Source organism: Dipodomys spectabilis, unplaced genomic scaffold (genome assembly GCF_019054845.1).
Source record: "Dipodomys spectabilis isolate Male_0828 unplaced genomic scaffold, ASM1905484v1 ptg000051l, whole genome shotgun sequence".
NCBI classification, from domain to species: Eukaryota; Metazoa; Chordata; class Mammalia; order Rodentia; family Heteromyidae; genus Dipodomys; species Dipodomys spectabilis.
Genome location: NW_024870728.1, coordinates 18,018,453 through 18,035,946, shown reverse-complemented (window position 1 = coordinate 18,035,946; position 17,494 = coordinate 18,018,453). Strand labels below are relative to the sequence as shown.

The following is a 17,494-nucleotide window of genomic DNA, read 5'->3' as shown; positions in this document are numbered from 1 at the left end:
AAGTACATAAATATAAATTTATTTTCCATGAAAATATAACAGAACATAACCAGATTGAGTAGAAAAAATATGAATGCTGCTTGGACTGACACTATTTTTTTTTTCATTCTGCATCCTTAATCGGAAGTTTTTAAAATGTCTTTTCAATGACAGTTGTATTGCTGAGCAGAAGAGCAGGCTTATTTCCTACAACTTAGCTCATATTATGCATGGATCCCTAAAATATAAGGATAAACTAAAATAATTACGGTCATTATGTGACAAATAATTATCTCTACAATGTAAATAATATCGGAACCATTAATATGTCCATATATCTAGACTAAATAAAATAGGAGATCATTAATAACATGTTTTTGATAAGAGTTTAACCCAGAAATTCTCAGTAAATTAACCTTCATTAGTAATGCTTACCTAACAAGAAGCTAAGAAGTTTTCTACTTTTAAATTAATATTTATAAACACTTTAAATACTTTTATATAAGAAATTGTGGGGTTTAAAACAAGGAATTATGTACCTTAATCGAAGATTTTTAAATATACTTTGAGACAATTTATGCTGCTATAAAAATTTAAACATTCACTTATTCTTTCCTTACATAAAGCTAACTACAAAATTCAAACAACATGATACATGTGTGGGAGTGTGTGTGTGAATAAATGAACTAAAATAAATGGTTGATCAATTTTTTTCTAACATTTGTACACCTGATTGCTTAACTCCCAAGCTGTTTACTAATACATATAAAAATTAAAATTAAATATTTCAATGGCTATAGCCCAAAGATAAGATTAAAAATTAGACACTAGACAAGTACTACTAAATAAATTAGATTCCTTCAACTACATAATGAGTGCATGTAGTAGGCATTTTCTCAACGTCTATAAAAATAAGTGAAATAACTTCACACAGTACATTAAAAACAAAAGGAAAGAGAAAACAAAAAAAAAAACCCAAACCTCTTGTTTCTATATCTTGTAGTTCATTTTGGTTAGCATCATTTTATATGGTCTTATGTACATAGCTATTGAGCTATTGTGATCCTCTACTGGGACTACCTAAACATATACTAATTATTACGAATGAGGGAAACCACGGAGCCTTTGTTTCTTTGGGTCTGGCTTACTTCACGTAATCTAAGTCTTTCCAGTCCTTCCAAATGGGGTGATGTCATCCTTTCTGACAGAAGCATAGAATTCCATTGTGTATATATACCACATTTTCCTGATTCATTCATCTACTGGAGGCATATGGGATGGTTCGGTATCTTAGCTATTTTCTTTTTGTTTTTAATTTACTCTGTGAAGTTATTTCTTTTTTCCTTTGTTTTCCTCCCCCGCTTTGGTTTATCCCCTGTTGTCACTCTTTTTGATTTTGGTACTGTGTATCATATATATGTTTATTGGATCTGGGGAAGGAGAGGGGAAGAACAAAATGGTGAGACAAAGGACAAAGGATGAACCAATGCAACAGCGATACTCAAGGAGACACTATGTTGGAAATGAACTTTACAACTTGGGGGAGAGGAGAGGGAAGGGAAAGTTGGATAAAAAGAGGGAGAGGGTAACAATGTTCCACTAGAAATGATTTACTTGTCTAACTGGAATTTCTCTGTACCTCACCCTTACAATAAAATTTTAAAAAGAAAATACAATCCAAATGAAAAAACAAAAAAACATGAAATGAAAACGTTTCCCCTTCTCACTCAAAAAAAGCACAAACCAGAAACTACTTAGTACTACTTAATACTCAGTACATGGTGACTGTGGGCACTAGAATGTATGCAAGAGCTATTAACTAAGAAACATTTACAGCCTTGCTGGGGACGCAAACTAGCATGCCTACAATTAAAGAATGTTCAAGGCTTATCAAATTTAGACTCTACCACACACATTATGATTTTAGTAGAAAGAAAACAGTAATATGGTTTGAAATTTATTTTTTAAAATTAGTCTTACACTAAAACTAGAGAACATTATATTTTAAAGCATCTCTCTACACAAATATAAAATACTTGTTTCTCTTTGCTGAGAATATAGTAATGCATTCATTAAATGAATGAGTGTTCTACATATTGAATACATTTATTTTAAAGGCTCTTGACTCACTGTTTTAATCACAAGAGGAAAATCTTTCTCTGTTTTAATCCTCAAAACCTTGTGTATGCTACTTTCCCCAAACTTCCAAGTTTCCTATTGCTAATTTTCCACATGCTTGCGAGAGCTGTTGAAATTTTAATTAGTGGTCAGTTATCTATTATACGTATGCATTACACCACACATACTCCTGATTCACTAAAAGTTCTTCTGGGGACAAGAGCAAACTATAGTGAATAGATCTGAAATCAAGTGGGCTCTTAGATCTTAATTATAAGCTTTCAAAAGAAAAGAAATAAAGAGAAAAAGAGCAAAGAAAAACTAATAACTACCTCCCTTGGCTATTTTCTTAACAGGAAAAAAAATGAAATAGAGAAATTTATCTCCAACTATAAATCCCAAATGGTTCATTTTCATTTTCCCCAAGTTAACTTTCTCACCTAACTAAGCAGCATTTTCTGCTATTATTAGCTGCTGGTCCAATATCAGCTGACCAGTATTCGTCAAGCTCTTCAGTTCAATGAGCTCAGGGACTCCCAAGGAACTGCATGTATGCAGACTTCTGCTTACAGCTTCTAATTATTTTCTAACAGATAATGGGAAATTTAAGTTCAGAGAGGTTAGATTAAGTTTGCTAGTGGCTCAAAACCCCAGATAAAATTGCAATATTAAATAAAGATCACCAAGAATATTCTAAGTCTTTCCATTTTGAGATAAAGATCCATGCTGATTGCTCATTCTTTTGATTCCTAATTTTACTACCTTGAAAATTCTTATTCTTTTCTATTCAAACTGTGCCAGTCTACACATCAACTATAAATGGTAGCAACTCAGAAGACAGCTACTTAGAAACAACACACAAATTTAGAATTGTCCCAAATAGCGTGGTCTTTTATTTTTAAAAGACAAATCAGACTATAGTATAGTTTATTTAGTACAAGTTATTAATCCAACATATGAATATGACTGTTTTAACTATAATTTGAAAATTTGTGATGATAAGCTTAAAATAATTAAAATGTTTTTATAATATCACACATCAGACTTGAAAACATTCTAAGCAAACTCTCTACAAGTAAGCTTCATACCAAGTCCTTGTTTTTGTTGTTGCTATTATTATTATTACTAGTTAAGATAGGATTTCTCTATGTAGCTGAGAATGGCCTTAAACTTGTTATGAAACAAAGATTGGCTTCAAAACCTTGATTCTCCTACTTCATCGTCTGAATGATAGGATTACAGGTTTCTGCCATCATGCCCAACCAGATGTTTTGCCTATAAATTCAGAGAATGTACATTTTAAAAAGAATGTTATATAGGCTTTGATTTTCTAACATAAGGGTACGTGTGAATGACATAAAATGTCATATAGAGCAATTATAAATGAAAAAGAACAAGGCTAAAAGCAAAATTTTGAGAAACAAGAATACCTCCCTATCAAGTTTGATAACCTTCATCAATTTAACAGACAGCTTCAAACACTCCAGGGAAAAATCAGACTTAGAACAAGAAAATATGTAAATATATGGTTCTTACACACATAAATATACACAAAAGTCACGCATAGATATGGTGTTTGTGTACAAATATTTGCTATATTGCAAGTATCACAGTATAGTAACATTTTATTCCTGAGCCAAATTACATTCCTATAAATAATAATGATAACTTGATGCAATATAATGTAAACTCGGATATTTTGTGGATGGTACTTTCATTGTAAAGGGACACTATTTTACATCCACAAATCTGTAACTAGATCATTAACAAAACTCTCCATATTAAGACTTGGTATCATAGAAATCATTTCATTTTTTGGCAATTGTATTTCTTAGTCTTAGGTTGTCCTATCAGAAAAAAAATTTTCTCCTTGTTTTTCATGAATAATCAAGATTATACATAGTTTGTCCTCATAATAGAGCATATGGGTTTTGATTATCCAAAGCCATCATAATTATCAAACTGGAATCAAAAAATGCACATGAGCAGACTGCCATTTAATGCTTTATTCTTCATTGTAGAATAATACACTCCCCCCACACCATGCACACATGAAATTCACCATAGCATAGAGCTTAGATACTTGGAATTACCTTAAGTATAGAATGCTATGCATTTGATATATTACTGATTGATGTTTGCCAAATTTAAATATAGATATTGCAGAATAGGTGAGCTTGCGATTCAAAATGTTTTGGGGAGAATCAGAAAGTTTACAAAGTTACATGCTCTGGCTAACAGAGAAAAGCCTGGCTTCAATTTGAGTATTCTCTTTAAGGTGCTTCAAGAAAGAAATGATTTCATTAGAATGTACAACTTGTTAAGTATTCTGCCTGCCTTTGGGTTTTCAGTAGACAATATTTAACCTCAAGTTTTAAGACAGAGACTGAATTTGGCTCACTGATACTAATAATGATGAATCGTGATTGTAATCAATTCACTTGTGTTCAAATTTATTTTTGCCAAATCTATTATTTTTTATTCATTATTATTATTATCATTATTATTATTTGTACCTTTATAACTAGTGGGACTGAAGGAAATAGGCAAGAGAAAGTCAGAGAGAGACTAAACTAAGCAATTTAAGAGAGCAGATTAAGATATGCATTCTGGTTGTGTTAATCTTGAGATGCTCCTGAGCTTTCTGTGGAGGCTTACCAAGGTCAGGGGTAAGATCAGCTTCCTGCAAAGAGACTAGAGATCAAATTTGTTCATCTTAGGAGGTGATCTAAGAAAAGCATGTAGTTTGAAAGGGATACAGATTATGGCATTTTAAAGTTTCAATATTTATAGGATTCCTCACTGCATACATGGTTACTAGAAGATGAAAGTTAAAGATTTATATAAGAATGTAGGTCCCATGGTTTCCCCTATTTGCAATAACTACTATATGTCTGAGACAAGCAGAAACAGCCAGATAAGATGATGTTAGGTGAAATGAACCCCAAGATAAGGACTCAAATGGTTTTCCTTTCTCGCAATTGTTTCTAACATATTTATAAGATGATTTCTTTGTTGCTTTGTATGTCCCTCTCCCACCATATAACCCCTGTTTTCACTGTATTTGATGTTGGTATAATTTGTGGAGGGGAAGGGAAAAAACAAATTGTTTAAATAGGGATACAGGTGGACCCATTGTACCAATGAGATGTACAAGATGTTATGATGAAAAACGAACTTTACAACTTTGGCACGGGAAGGGGGTAGGGGGGAAATGGGAAGGGAAGGGGAAAGAAAGGAGGCGACAATGCTTGATAAGAAATGGACTCATTAACTTGCTCATGTAATTGTAACCCCTCCGTATAGTATTTTCACAATTAAAACAAAACAAACAAAGTAACTGCACCCATGGAACATGAGTCCAGGTTGGCTAAAGAGAGATTTGGGGCAGGATGGTAGCTAATGGTTGTTGAAATATAAGGAAGTCAGAGCAAGACAATGTGGTAGGAGAAAGAAGCATGTGAAACTGATGACAGTTCTATACAACGAACAGGTTGTTCGGTGAAATGAACTACAAAAGAAATAATTTGCTTCAGCTGTAAGAACATTTTTCCTCTTATTTTCTCTTGTTATGAGTAGAGTTTAAAAAGCTCTAAACTCTGTTTCTAGTGGAGGTTATAGTCTCTCTCCTAGAATGTTTGAGAATTTAAAAAACTTAGCTCAGTTATAATTTTTCTTAAGGAAAAAATTATTTAGCCGACTTTTTTCCAAAAAGATCATGTCCACAATAAAGGACCCTGTGACATTTAAGTAATAAATATTAAAAAAAAGAAATTGTGCAATTTTTCTTTCTGAAATAGGCAAATTATATAAGAATAGTATGCAAATGAACAAACCCTTTAAAGGCAAAATAATGTAATGGGATTAAATAATAGGAAATTAAAAAAAATCACTAACAGCATGATATAGGATCTAAGAGTTATTATTGCCCTGTGAAACCATACGCATGAAATTCTGCAATATGAAAATACTACATGGCAAAGTCTTCTCCAGTGATTTTTAAGGATGTTATAATCTGAGAGAAAAGACAGACCAGGTGGCCAGCATATTTATGTCATTCTACTAACAGTGGTATCAATAAGAATGGGGACAACTCAAGAGAGTGTATATGATAAAGAAAACACAGAGAAGAGAAACAACACAAACATCATTCACTGGAACATTTCTTCAGAAAAGTGATAGTTATGTTAAGATAAAACTTCTGGCAATATAGCCAAAGGGAGATAAATTATCTTTTTTTTACCAGTGTGCTGATGTTTACAGGCTGATAGGAGGCACATTCTCCTCGCAGCCCCTTTCTTTGAGCCCTGTGGTGAATTTAATCACGGAGATTTGAAACTGAAGCCAGGTAGATTCACATCAGCACAAGCAGCTCAGGCTTGCTAATCACTCACAGGAATTTAGGGTAATTACCAATTTTCTTTCACTCCCACTCTATTTTTTTTTAAAGAATACAAATAACTTAGGCAAAACATTTTTAAACAAGGTTGACTGATAACAGACTTACATTTCAGAAGAAAATAATACTCACTAATAGAAACTCAGATAAACTGAGGCTGACTGATTTTCCTAGATCATAATCCTTGATTCCAGGAATCTTCTCAAAAGCATCAAGTTTTTGGTATATGTTCAATACCATTTGGTGGATTAAAAATAAAGACACCTCCTCCTCCCCAAACACACACACAATCTCTGCATTTTCTCAGGAAACTGAACTCTGAAACAAGTCCTAGAATGGGCATAAATGCATGCCGCCTTCTAAAGGTGAATTTTTAGAGTCATTTTTCTTAATGTTATTCAGTGTGATCTTCGCTTATGGGAATGAAGAATATACCGGTCATTCACTCACAGTATGTTATTATTGTCATTATGAATCCATTAGATAGAGTCAGGTGAGTTAAGTAATAGGCCGGTGACCAAATTCTCTTACTGCTTTTAGTGTAGCATTTTTAGAATGTAATTTTCCCCTTGCTTTTTACCTATGCTAGAAAAAAAAATGGAAGAAAATATACAAGACTTTTTTTTTGCCTTTGGTTATCAACAGAGGTGCTGATATGGTGATACATTTTTAGTATTAAGTCACTGCATGTGTGTCATTTATTATAATAACTAGTAAAGCTCAGCTGATACATGCACAAACACACACACTAGTTATTGAATCTGAAATATTCTACTATATGTTTCAAGTGAGGGGAAGTGCAAAGGAATATAATGCCTAAGAGTACATGGTTTCCTATCATCCTTAGAAGCCGTATTTTATTTCATAAAGTAGTCTATAGCACACATATATGTAAACATAAACATATATATATATATATATATATATTAGAAAAAGAGATATGAAGTTTGATTGCCGTAGATCTTACTTTAGTTCTCCTTGGAACTCTTCACCATAACACCATACTAACTGATATCCAGGAAACTTTCTTTGCCACTGGAGCCTAATTCTACAACCCTCAGCAAGGAGGACAGCCAGCCAGGGCTACATCAGCCTCGAACCACAGGCAAAAAGGATCTGAAGGAAGGGCTATGGTTCCCTTAGTATTTGAGGTGAAAACTCTAGTGTGTGTACCTCATGCTGGCTGCAGGTACCTCTCTAGTAGAGAGAAGTGCAGTCACCCTGGTATCTAGAGTCCACTCTGTTTATTTACATAGTCTTCTACTGATAGGGCTTTCATGTATATGTTCAACTACTTGTAGTGAAATCCTTATTTCATGAGAAGCTTTGGCTTCTGCAAACAACCCAAGCTAAGATATATATCACACATACTCTGTTAACTTTATATAACTGGTATCTCTCTAATTCTAACTCTATCCTTCAGCTCAAATTACTTTATAATATTTTATAACATTGACTTTTTATTGTGGTTTAATACTTTATTCAAATGCAGTGATTTGGAATGCATAGCACATGAGTTAAAAAGTGTGGGTATGGAAAGGACCCACATGTTTGTATAAACATTATACCAAGCAGCTTAAAATGCTGAATTCACCATCATTTTTACCAGCTGAATGGATTTAGCCATGGGAACGTTATCCTCCAATGTTTGCAGTCACCAAGATAATAGGAAGTGTTCAGGCTGACATTTATCAAAATTCTGCCTATAAAACAGCCTGTGAATCTCTTAAATTTTCTAGCAGCTTCACACAAATAAGGAAGTCACAGTCAAAATATATATTATATTATATAACATATTAATTATATATTATAATGTATAGTTATATATTATTAAATATTAGCTCTTAAAAACTAACAGACTTGACTTTTTTCTTTTACTTTTCTTTCTTTCTTTCTTTCTTTTTAGTTTGTTGGCTACCAAATCCATCAACCATCTAGGAAAATGACTCCTTTCATGGCTCAATCAGAGGTTCATCTAAAATTCAGAAAAAATCTAAGACTTCAAGCTGCCATGCCACTCTGGTTACCATGGTAATAGGCTGCAGATCAAGGGGAAGAAATGGATGGGGTAGGAGCTTTCACATAATCATTCGAAATCATGATGAGGTTTTTAGAGCTTCTTTTTTTAGGTGATTATTTTGTAGCCTCTTAACCCCCTTTTGCCAGTCTGTTTCCATGGAAATATGACAAAAATGGTTGTCCAAGCCTCCAGCAGAGATTATTAGCATTCTTAGGAATTTCAGCTTAGGCTTTATGCTAGGCTGGGCAAGACCTCTCTTCCATCAATTTACCTATGTTGTTTTCACTTACTGTAATTTTTTTCCTTATAATTTTTCCCTTCTCTTCACAAGTTTATGGCTATGATCAATATCAAACTGAATAATTGGGGCATCATTGAAAAGCTTTCATTTGAAAATACTAATATAAGTGTCAAGACATGTAGCTGTAAGGTGTGTACAGACCTATGGAACCCTACAGGTTAAAACATCATTTACCTCCAAGACTCACTAAATAAATGCTAGAGAAATGTCTGTAGATGTGCACCAAGGGTGATATTTAAAATACGTACAATTTGACAGAGCAAAGAGTCAACTGTGCTCAATAGCTGGGTTGTACATTTGCTAGCTATATTGGTCATATATAACAAACGATAAGAAGTTAATCTTATAATGGCCTTCTACAAGGTGATTAGTACTATTGTCAAATTATTCAAAGTCACAGACTGAGTTCCTATAAAAGTTATAAAACAGCTTTCAAGAGAAAGTAGGCAGAAATATGTAGGAATCCATTTAAAAAAATCAAAGTGCAGATGCTTGCTCCGTCTTTCACATAAAGGTCATTTGAAAATCAAAATCATTCTTATTACTGAAGACATTATGTTAAAAGATAAAGAAAAAACACATATGGATCTTTCTAGAACCCCTGGCAGGCTATCCTGTGTTCAATGTGAAAAACTAACAGCATGCCACATATATAATTTATTCCATCCTACCCTCAAAAATTTTCTGTATAACTCAATCTACATTTTTGCGGCTAGCAGAAATCTTAAAAGTTCTGATTGACCTTATAATGTTATTTTATTCTGCAGAACTGTACTATTGTTATTATTATTATTCTGTGGGTGTAGCTTTTAACCTATGCTGACTTCTCTTCTGAACTGCATTAAAAGATGTAAATTTCAATGGGAATTATAAAATTTGCATAGGTTTCCATTTGAAACAAAATGGAGACTAACTCACAGTAGCAACTGATCTTGATTGTTTTAGGCAAAACAGATCATAACCACACTAAGCTAAAAACGCCTGGTTGATTTTTCAGATCATCCCTACTATCTACTCTCAAAATGCAATTTGTCATAGTATTTAAGAACACAGCCCTTGAAAGCAAGAGATGATCCTTATATATCCCACCCTCATCTTGTTTACATGGCAAACCCGCTCACATTTTGTTTAGTTTTGGCTTAAGTCCCTGTGACTGCTTTCTCACCATAAAGGACAGAGTTGAGAAACTGCCACAAGGAAATGTCATGCAAGTCCTGATTATTCTGTGACTACTTAAGAAAGTATTTGCTGATCCCTGCTCACACTGATCGCCTGAACTGAAAGCCTAGACTCACCATCTTCAAACACTGCTGACCTTGGCTTAACCTTGGTGCAACTTGGACTGTCCTGTCCTATAATGTCAACATTAGATGAGCTATTATCTATGAATTATTTATGATTGCATTCAATATATATTTTGTAAATATTATTTATTATTTAGGACAGTGTTAGGAACTTTCATGTGACTAGTTGTAAGACATTAGTGATTTGCCATTAGTACCACTCTATTGTTCTTCTAATACTGTTCAGTGATACCAACTTTAAGAAATAATTTAAAAATTTATTAATATTAAAAAAGAAATAATTTATAACTTCTGATTATTAGGTACAAGTGATTATAAAATAGATTTCCAACTACAATTAGGTTTTACTTTTACTTCAAAGAATACCTTGCTATCTTTAACCATAAAATATGGAAGCATTTCATGTCTGAGTCATGGAAGACAGGTTACCTTTGAGATTGAACATGTCTTCAGGTTGCAAAAGCAAGTTGTACTGCAAGGTGTGGAGGATGCACATTATTTCCAGAGAAGAAATTTTGATTTTCAAGTGTTCAAGCAGTCTGTTTAATAATGAATAGAAACATGACCATGTGTTTGTATATACTTACATCCATGAACTCCACATTGGCTTTGGGACCTGTTGTCTCATTAAGAATCTTGATAGCAACAGGAATCTTGACAGTTTCTCCTTCAGGTACCCAGATACCCTATCAGGGAAAAAAAATCCCATTAAACATATATGAAGTGTCTGTAACATTCATAGCTGAGTTAACTTTTAATTTGATCTCACAAACTATTAATATTATTTTATTTACAAAAAATATTTCTTGGGCATCTGTTGCATGTCATCATTTATTCTGTATCATTGTTGTCTTCTTGTAAAGAAGATAGATTGCACAGATATTCTGTCTCCAAGGAGCTCACTCTCTTGTAAAACTTAAGCTGAGTGCATGTAAAAGGCTTTGTGCACTGATGAAAGCAGTCAAATAAGACAGAAGAAATCATTTTATTTTGGGTGATATCCGCAGTAGCTCAAGACTTGGAGAAGGTTATTCCATTTCTTTTAACTTCAATTGTGTCAATTCAATAATTTAGACAACTGATCTAAGGAAAGTTGAAGGCCCTTTTCAGTGTTTATATTATCAAACTTCTACAAATCAAACAAAATAATTTGAAAAGGCAAAATCTATGTTCCTCAAATTTAATTTATGAATTATTTCAGAGATATAGAATTAGTTTTCAAAGACATTGAACACATCAACTTGTTTATATTATTCAACTGTGTATTAAGGACTTTTTGTCTCTGAGGTAAATATAAAATATTTATAGTGAACATTGCCAACTCTCTCTTTTTATCAACATACAATTAGAATATGTATGTATTGGCAAACACAGATAAATGTGTCAGGGTTTGTAAAACACATATGAAACTAGGTAAATACATTTGTGGGCAAATGACTGCAAATTTGGAATAGCAATGTAATTTATACACAAATATGTAAATACATATAGTTCGTGGTTCTAAGGATTGAGCTCTGAGCTTTATGCTTGCTAGACAGGCGCTTTGCCACTGGAGACACACTTCCAGCTCTTGTTGCTATAGTTTATTTATTTATTTATTTATTTATAGGGCCTGGTCACTGTACCTGAACTTTTTCTGCTTAAGGCTAGTGCTCTAACACTTTGAGCCACAGCTCCAGTTTCAGTTTTCTGGTGGTTAGTTAGAGATAAGAATCTCACAGAGTTTCCTGCTGTGGCTGGCTTCAACCCTTGATCCTCAAAATGTCAATTAATATGTTACTTGTGATATATATATATATAGACAAATAAGCAGGAAACTGAACACGCAGGGTACAGGCTATATTTTCTCAGTGGTACTATCTCGGACAGAGAATATGCTTGATATTATTCAATAAAACATCCACTAAGGATATTGTTTTATAAAGTTATAGCATCAATATTAAAATATTCCTAAACTGTGTAGGTATAGGAGCATAAATTCAGTGTGAATTAATTCATATTGCTTTTAATCAGAAAAGTCATTATTTTCCAGGCCTAACCAGATAAATGTTTGGCCATACTGATGCTTATCCTATTGATTCTAATCTTTCTACCTAATTATAGCATATCTCCCTTTAACTAAGCAAATAATAACCTAAGTCATTTGTTTTTCTGTGATCAAAAAATAATCCTGTAGCTTAGAAATGCATCACGTCTTACAAGTTATATATTAAAGGTTATGGACAACTATATGCATTCGAGATATAAAATTCAAACAAACTTATAGACATTTTAATAAACTTTTGTTATAATGATTATTTTTATGGCATTCTTTGGGTGTGGTGCCTGAGCTTTTGTGCTCAAGTCTAGCATTCTACTATCTGAGCCACAGCCTTACTTTTAGCTTTATGGTGGTTAATTACAGATAAGAGTATCATGGACTTTCTTGCCTGGACTGGTTTCAAACTGTGATCCTCAGGTCCCAGCCTCCTGAGAAGCTAGGATTATAGACATGAGAATCCAGCACCCAGATAGTAAAATAAATTTGAGTAAAAGTAAAATCGTTTTAGCAAGGGTTTTAGTATCACTGGTTAAAGGAGAGAGAAGAGAGGAACTTTCCCTGATCCCCACATGAAACTGGAGTTAAAGATTTCAATTTTATTTTTAATACAGCTTTGTAATTAAATATTCATATGGGTAGTATTTTCCCCTGATAAGGTCAATAGACAGTACTTAGTACTTAGTCTTGTGAATCACAAGTTCTCCACGGTTTGAAATGAAGATTAGTTTCCAAACCACATTTTCTTAAAAAAATCTTAGGGCAATAATAGTTTCAGAACAATATAAGACTGAGGTAACAAAAGTGGGACTTCGTTATGATGCATTTAAATTTGGTCTTTTATCTTCTTATCTGTTCCCCATAAACACAACTATGTTTATTTGTATTGCATTTTATCAAAGTGCTATGTAGAATTGGCTTAAAAAGACATGATAAATAAGGGAAGGAAGCTCTAATATCTACATCACTATCTTATCCTGTGATTTAGCATAGAACATTCAATTATACCTACAGTGTGGCTAATTGGAGCAATGGTCAGGTAAACCAAAGTTAGGGAAAATTCTGCAGCTTGGTTTGAAAGGGAGTTGTGGTGGGAAGTGATCCAGAATGATTGGCAGTTGATCCAATTTACTACATTACTTTCAACATGACATTTCAAATTTAAGGCTAACATTTAGAATCATACAAATTGTCTGTATTTTGACCTTTGAAGAAAGTAAATTAAAATGAGAAAAGCTAAATTCTATATCTAGTCATTAATATTTTCTGCATATTAATTATGATGTTATGTTTCCTTTGTCCTTGTATTGTTCAGGCTGGTCTCAAACTCCTGAGCGAGGGTGATTCTCCCACCTCCGCCTCCTGAATGCGGAGGGAACAGGTGTCTCAACACTCACAGCTTAAATGATTGGTTTAAAAAGGGAAGACTTGAACATTCTACAATGCAAAATTCCTAAACTCCAATCCATTTCAACAAACCTTTTGGCAAAAATGAAGGCCTATACTCGATAGGAAGTATATTCATCTGCCAAAGTAAATCTCAGAAATTATGTGTATGGATATTGGAAGATTTCATCATTAACCCAGTATTGTTTCTTATTCTTCCTATTTGCCACTTTGATCAATTTTATCAAAATTTACTTTGGGACTGGATTCTGGATTGATTGTGTAATTGACCCAAATAGGTCAACATATACTTGCTATCATTTGAGTTTTACTTTCAGAGAAAAACCTCTAATTGAAAACCTCAGAAGGATACTCTATCTGACCTCAGTTTCTCAAATAATGTCACCTTCGTAGTTTTCATAAGATGATAAAGATATAAGAACTTTGGATATTAACTAAGATATCATATATGTAACTAAATAGGTTTTAAAGAAAGGTTTTGGTATTGAATCCTATTAACATATATGAATATTCATGTGGATTCTAAGGAGTTGTTAATAGTAGGGTGCTGATAAGGAAACCTTTGAATAAGGGATTATAGTACACTACCCGAACATGTCTAGGAGTTCAGGAAGCACTATGTAGAAGGAAGGGCACCCTGTTGGGGTTGAGTATTTGGGCTATGAAGGGAACTTTGACAAATGGACAGTAATATTGCTAGGGACTCAGAAGGGCATTGATAGAAAGAACTACACTTGGCTTTGTACCAGTATTTCCTGCCTTTCACTCTAGACTGTATTTATCCAAGCTTTTTCAATAAGAATTATGAATTGATTTGTACAACAAGATCTCAATACTATAAATGTCCTCCTTTCAGAATATTAAAAAGAAATTAGGTTAGCTAAAGTAATGACCTTGGCTATTATTTTTTTAAAGCCTGAAATGAAACTTAAATAGTAGATGGTGTATATTTTTCTTGACTTACTTTATAAACAGTCCCAAAAGCTCCTGAGCCAAGGACTTTCACCCTTTTGAGTTCAGTTTCTTTCAAAATACGAAGTTGAGCTTGATTGGGTGCTGTGCCACTGGGAGTTAAGGGTTCCACCAACTAAAAAGCAAAAACAGAATGTTAGAACAGCTTTTACTCCAAGAATCACCAAGAATCACTGCTAGGATTTTACTCTCTCTGCCTCCCTGTCTCTCTTTCTCTCTCTCTCCCTTCCCCCATTTCTTTTTCTAACACATGAAAATATGCAAATATATTTATCTTTAACAAAGAATAATTTTGTATTATGAGCCACACACTGTCTGCAGACAAATATTTAGGCAGTCTTTCATACCCTATCCTTTCTGTTTTCCTGCTCTTGCCTGGATGAATTCAAATAATAAATGTGCCCTGCCTGGAGGCATGCTATACTAGGAGGTAGAACGCACATCTCCTGTGCATCACACAGAAAGGTTCCCTTCTTGGTGCTTAAAATTTATCTGGAAAGTCAGGATAACTATGTCAGGAGATAAAAATAGTTAGCACAGTTTCAATCCAAGGAGTAGTGTTTCCAAGACTTCAGTTGATAAATTGAGTCTCCCAAGCTTCTCTTCAAAATACATATTTTACGTCAATAGATCTTAAAGTTGTCATTTTTACATGACTTGGGGATGATTATTATGCAAATTTTAGACCCATTATAAGTAGCCAGTTCCTGGTATACCATCTAGATAAAAAAGATCTTATGGTTTGATTCAAGATCATAAATGAATGCTGCCGGATACAGAGGAATATGATGACTACTAGGAATTGGGCCTCGGTAATCCTGGCTTCCTAGATCAGGTTCTCTGACTTGAGATAATGCAAAGAGACCGACTTCAGGAGGGCACTGACATGATGAAGTGGTCTGCCCATCGTATCAGGAGAAGGAAGGAGATGCCAGAGGGTGAGACGCCTCTCTGAAGGGTGAGATTAGAGCGGACATGTGGTCTTGAGATGGGCTGGGTGTGGTCAGTAACATAAAAGTGAGATGTTAGTTTTAGATGTCATCATTGAGGTGCCAATCAGATGCAGAGTATGAATAAACAAGATGTGAATGTATGCTATTACCCTATCCTACTGATTGTGTAGTTTCAATTTCTTGTGATCAACTGCATTTGGAAAATATGGTTGAATGGAAGGAAATTTTCAGAAGTAAATTCCCCAGCTTTAAATTACTTTCATTAAAGTATATTATTATAATTATGCCTTATATTTTATCAATCTTGTTACATTTTTTCGTGTCTAAGTCATGAACTAACTTAAGGAGAGATACCAATTTATAAGCCAAAAAAACCCCCCAGAGTTTGCATAGTGTTCAGGATATTCCCTAGACTTAGGCATCCATTTGTGGTGTTGGAATGGGTAATGGGGGAGCTGCGGAGTCTAAGAGAGACTTGGGGAACAAGGAGTGTATATCTGCTGAAATTTTAATTCATGCTGGAGGGAAAAAAGCAAACGAGTCAAGTTAAGAAGTTTTTTTTTAAGTTACAAAGGAACTAAACTTTAAACAATGATAAATAGCCTGTTCTTTCTCTGCATAGGGAAATAATTAAGGGCTACTCCTACTCAGATTGTCTTGAAACCACCACAGTATTTCAAAATGTCTGTTTACAAGGCTAAGTACATTGTGGGCCTCCAGCTTGGGTATTATTATCATGCTTCTGTGAACATCATGGCCTACTTAATTAGTAGAACAGTCTTGAGCTCAGGTAAGTACAGCTGTAGCAAGAATTTTAGGAAGGACATGATAAAAAATATCTCCATAAAGATAGGCTATTTTCTAATTGTTAGACCATGAGTATGCTTTCATTTCATTTTGCATTCATGCTATAAAAATACAAATTGGTGACTTTATTTAAGTCATTAAGACAAAAACTCTCAGAAGAACTCATTGAACTATCTGATACATCTGTGAGGGTATCCAGCAGAGATTCACTTCACTTGAAGACATGCACCTTGCAATCATTTCATACTTTGAAAATTTGACAATTCTACCTGAGAGGTTTAGTCTCCTAATTATCTTAGGAATCATTTAAAGTTTCCACAAATGCATTTTCCCAGGAATTTACTATCAAAAGATGAACATTCTCATTGGTCAAGCCAGCAGTGACGTGGTATAAAGAAGACGGAGTTTAAACTTAGAGGACCATAGGGATCTCCTATCAATGCTACAACTCACAGAAATAAAGACCAATTCAGTCCTCCTGGCCCCTTTTTTGTTTTCTAGGCTGTACGTATAGCAATGATCACCTCAGAGGACTGGCAAAGGATACAGGGGGACAATAGAGACAGACAGTTCCAGAATACTGCCTGGCATATAGCAGGAACTGAATCTATCCCATTCCCAAAGATCTGAGGATGTCTCATTATACATTTTTTTAATCCAAGTACTCTATTGTATATATCATCTTCTAACCACTAGACCATAAGGGAAGCCACTATTGTATATATCAGTGAGTGTGTTTTAGAAAAAAAAATGTATCTTCTGTATTTTTATGCATTTAACAGCAGAATAAAGACAATCTAGAATATACTAATCCTGGGGAAATATATCTATTTTAAGTGCTTTCCACTAAAATAGTAAAATCTTTTCACTTCTTATGCAGCTATCTACCTTCAGTGTACAAGGATGTCTAAGAATTTTATATAGATGGTGGTTTAAAATCATATTCACTTTTATTAAGTGAAATGTGGAAAATTATACAATTATCTCACTTGAAAATGTAACATAATTTAGCCCCATGCAATAACTTTCTATAAAAACATCAAGTTAAACCAGGAACTGGTAGCTCACACCTATAATCCTAGCTACTAAGAAGGCAGAGATCCCAGGGTTACAGTCTAAAGCCAGCTGGGCAAGATAGCTCATGAGACTCTTATTGTCCATTAACCAGTTCTGCTCTCCCTCCTCAAACCGCACCC

At 33.9% G+C, this 17,494-nt stretch overlaps 1 protein-coding gene across 1 annotated transcript in view; it reads right to left on the bottom strand.

Annotated features, from left to right (window-relative positions):
- Positions 1-17,494, bottom strand: part of Erbb4 (erb-b2 receptor tyrosine kinase 4) — a 1,009,337-nt gene that overhangs the window by 186,496 nt on the left and 805,347 nt on the right. Inside the window, exons 18-19 of the mRNA XM_042679248.1 lie at positions 14,531-14,653; positions 10,709-10,807 (exon numbers count right to left, since the gene is read on the bottom strand). Coding sequence (XP_042535182.1) covers positions 10,709-10,807; positions 14,531-14,653 — 222 coding nt within the window. The remainder of the gene's footprint in view (positions 1-10,708; positions 10,808-14,530; positions 14,654-17,494) is intronic.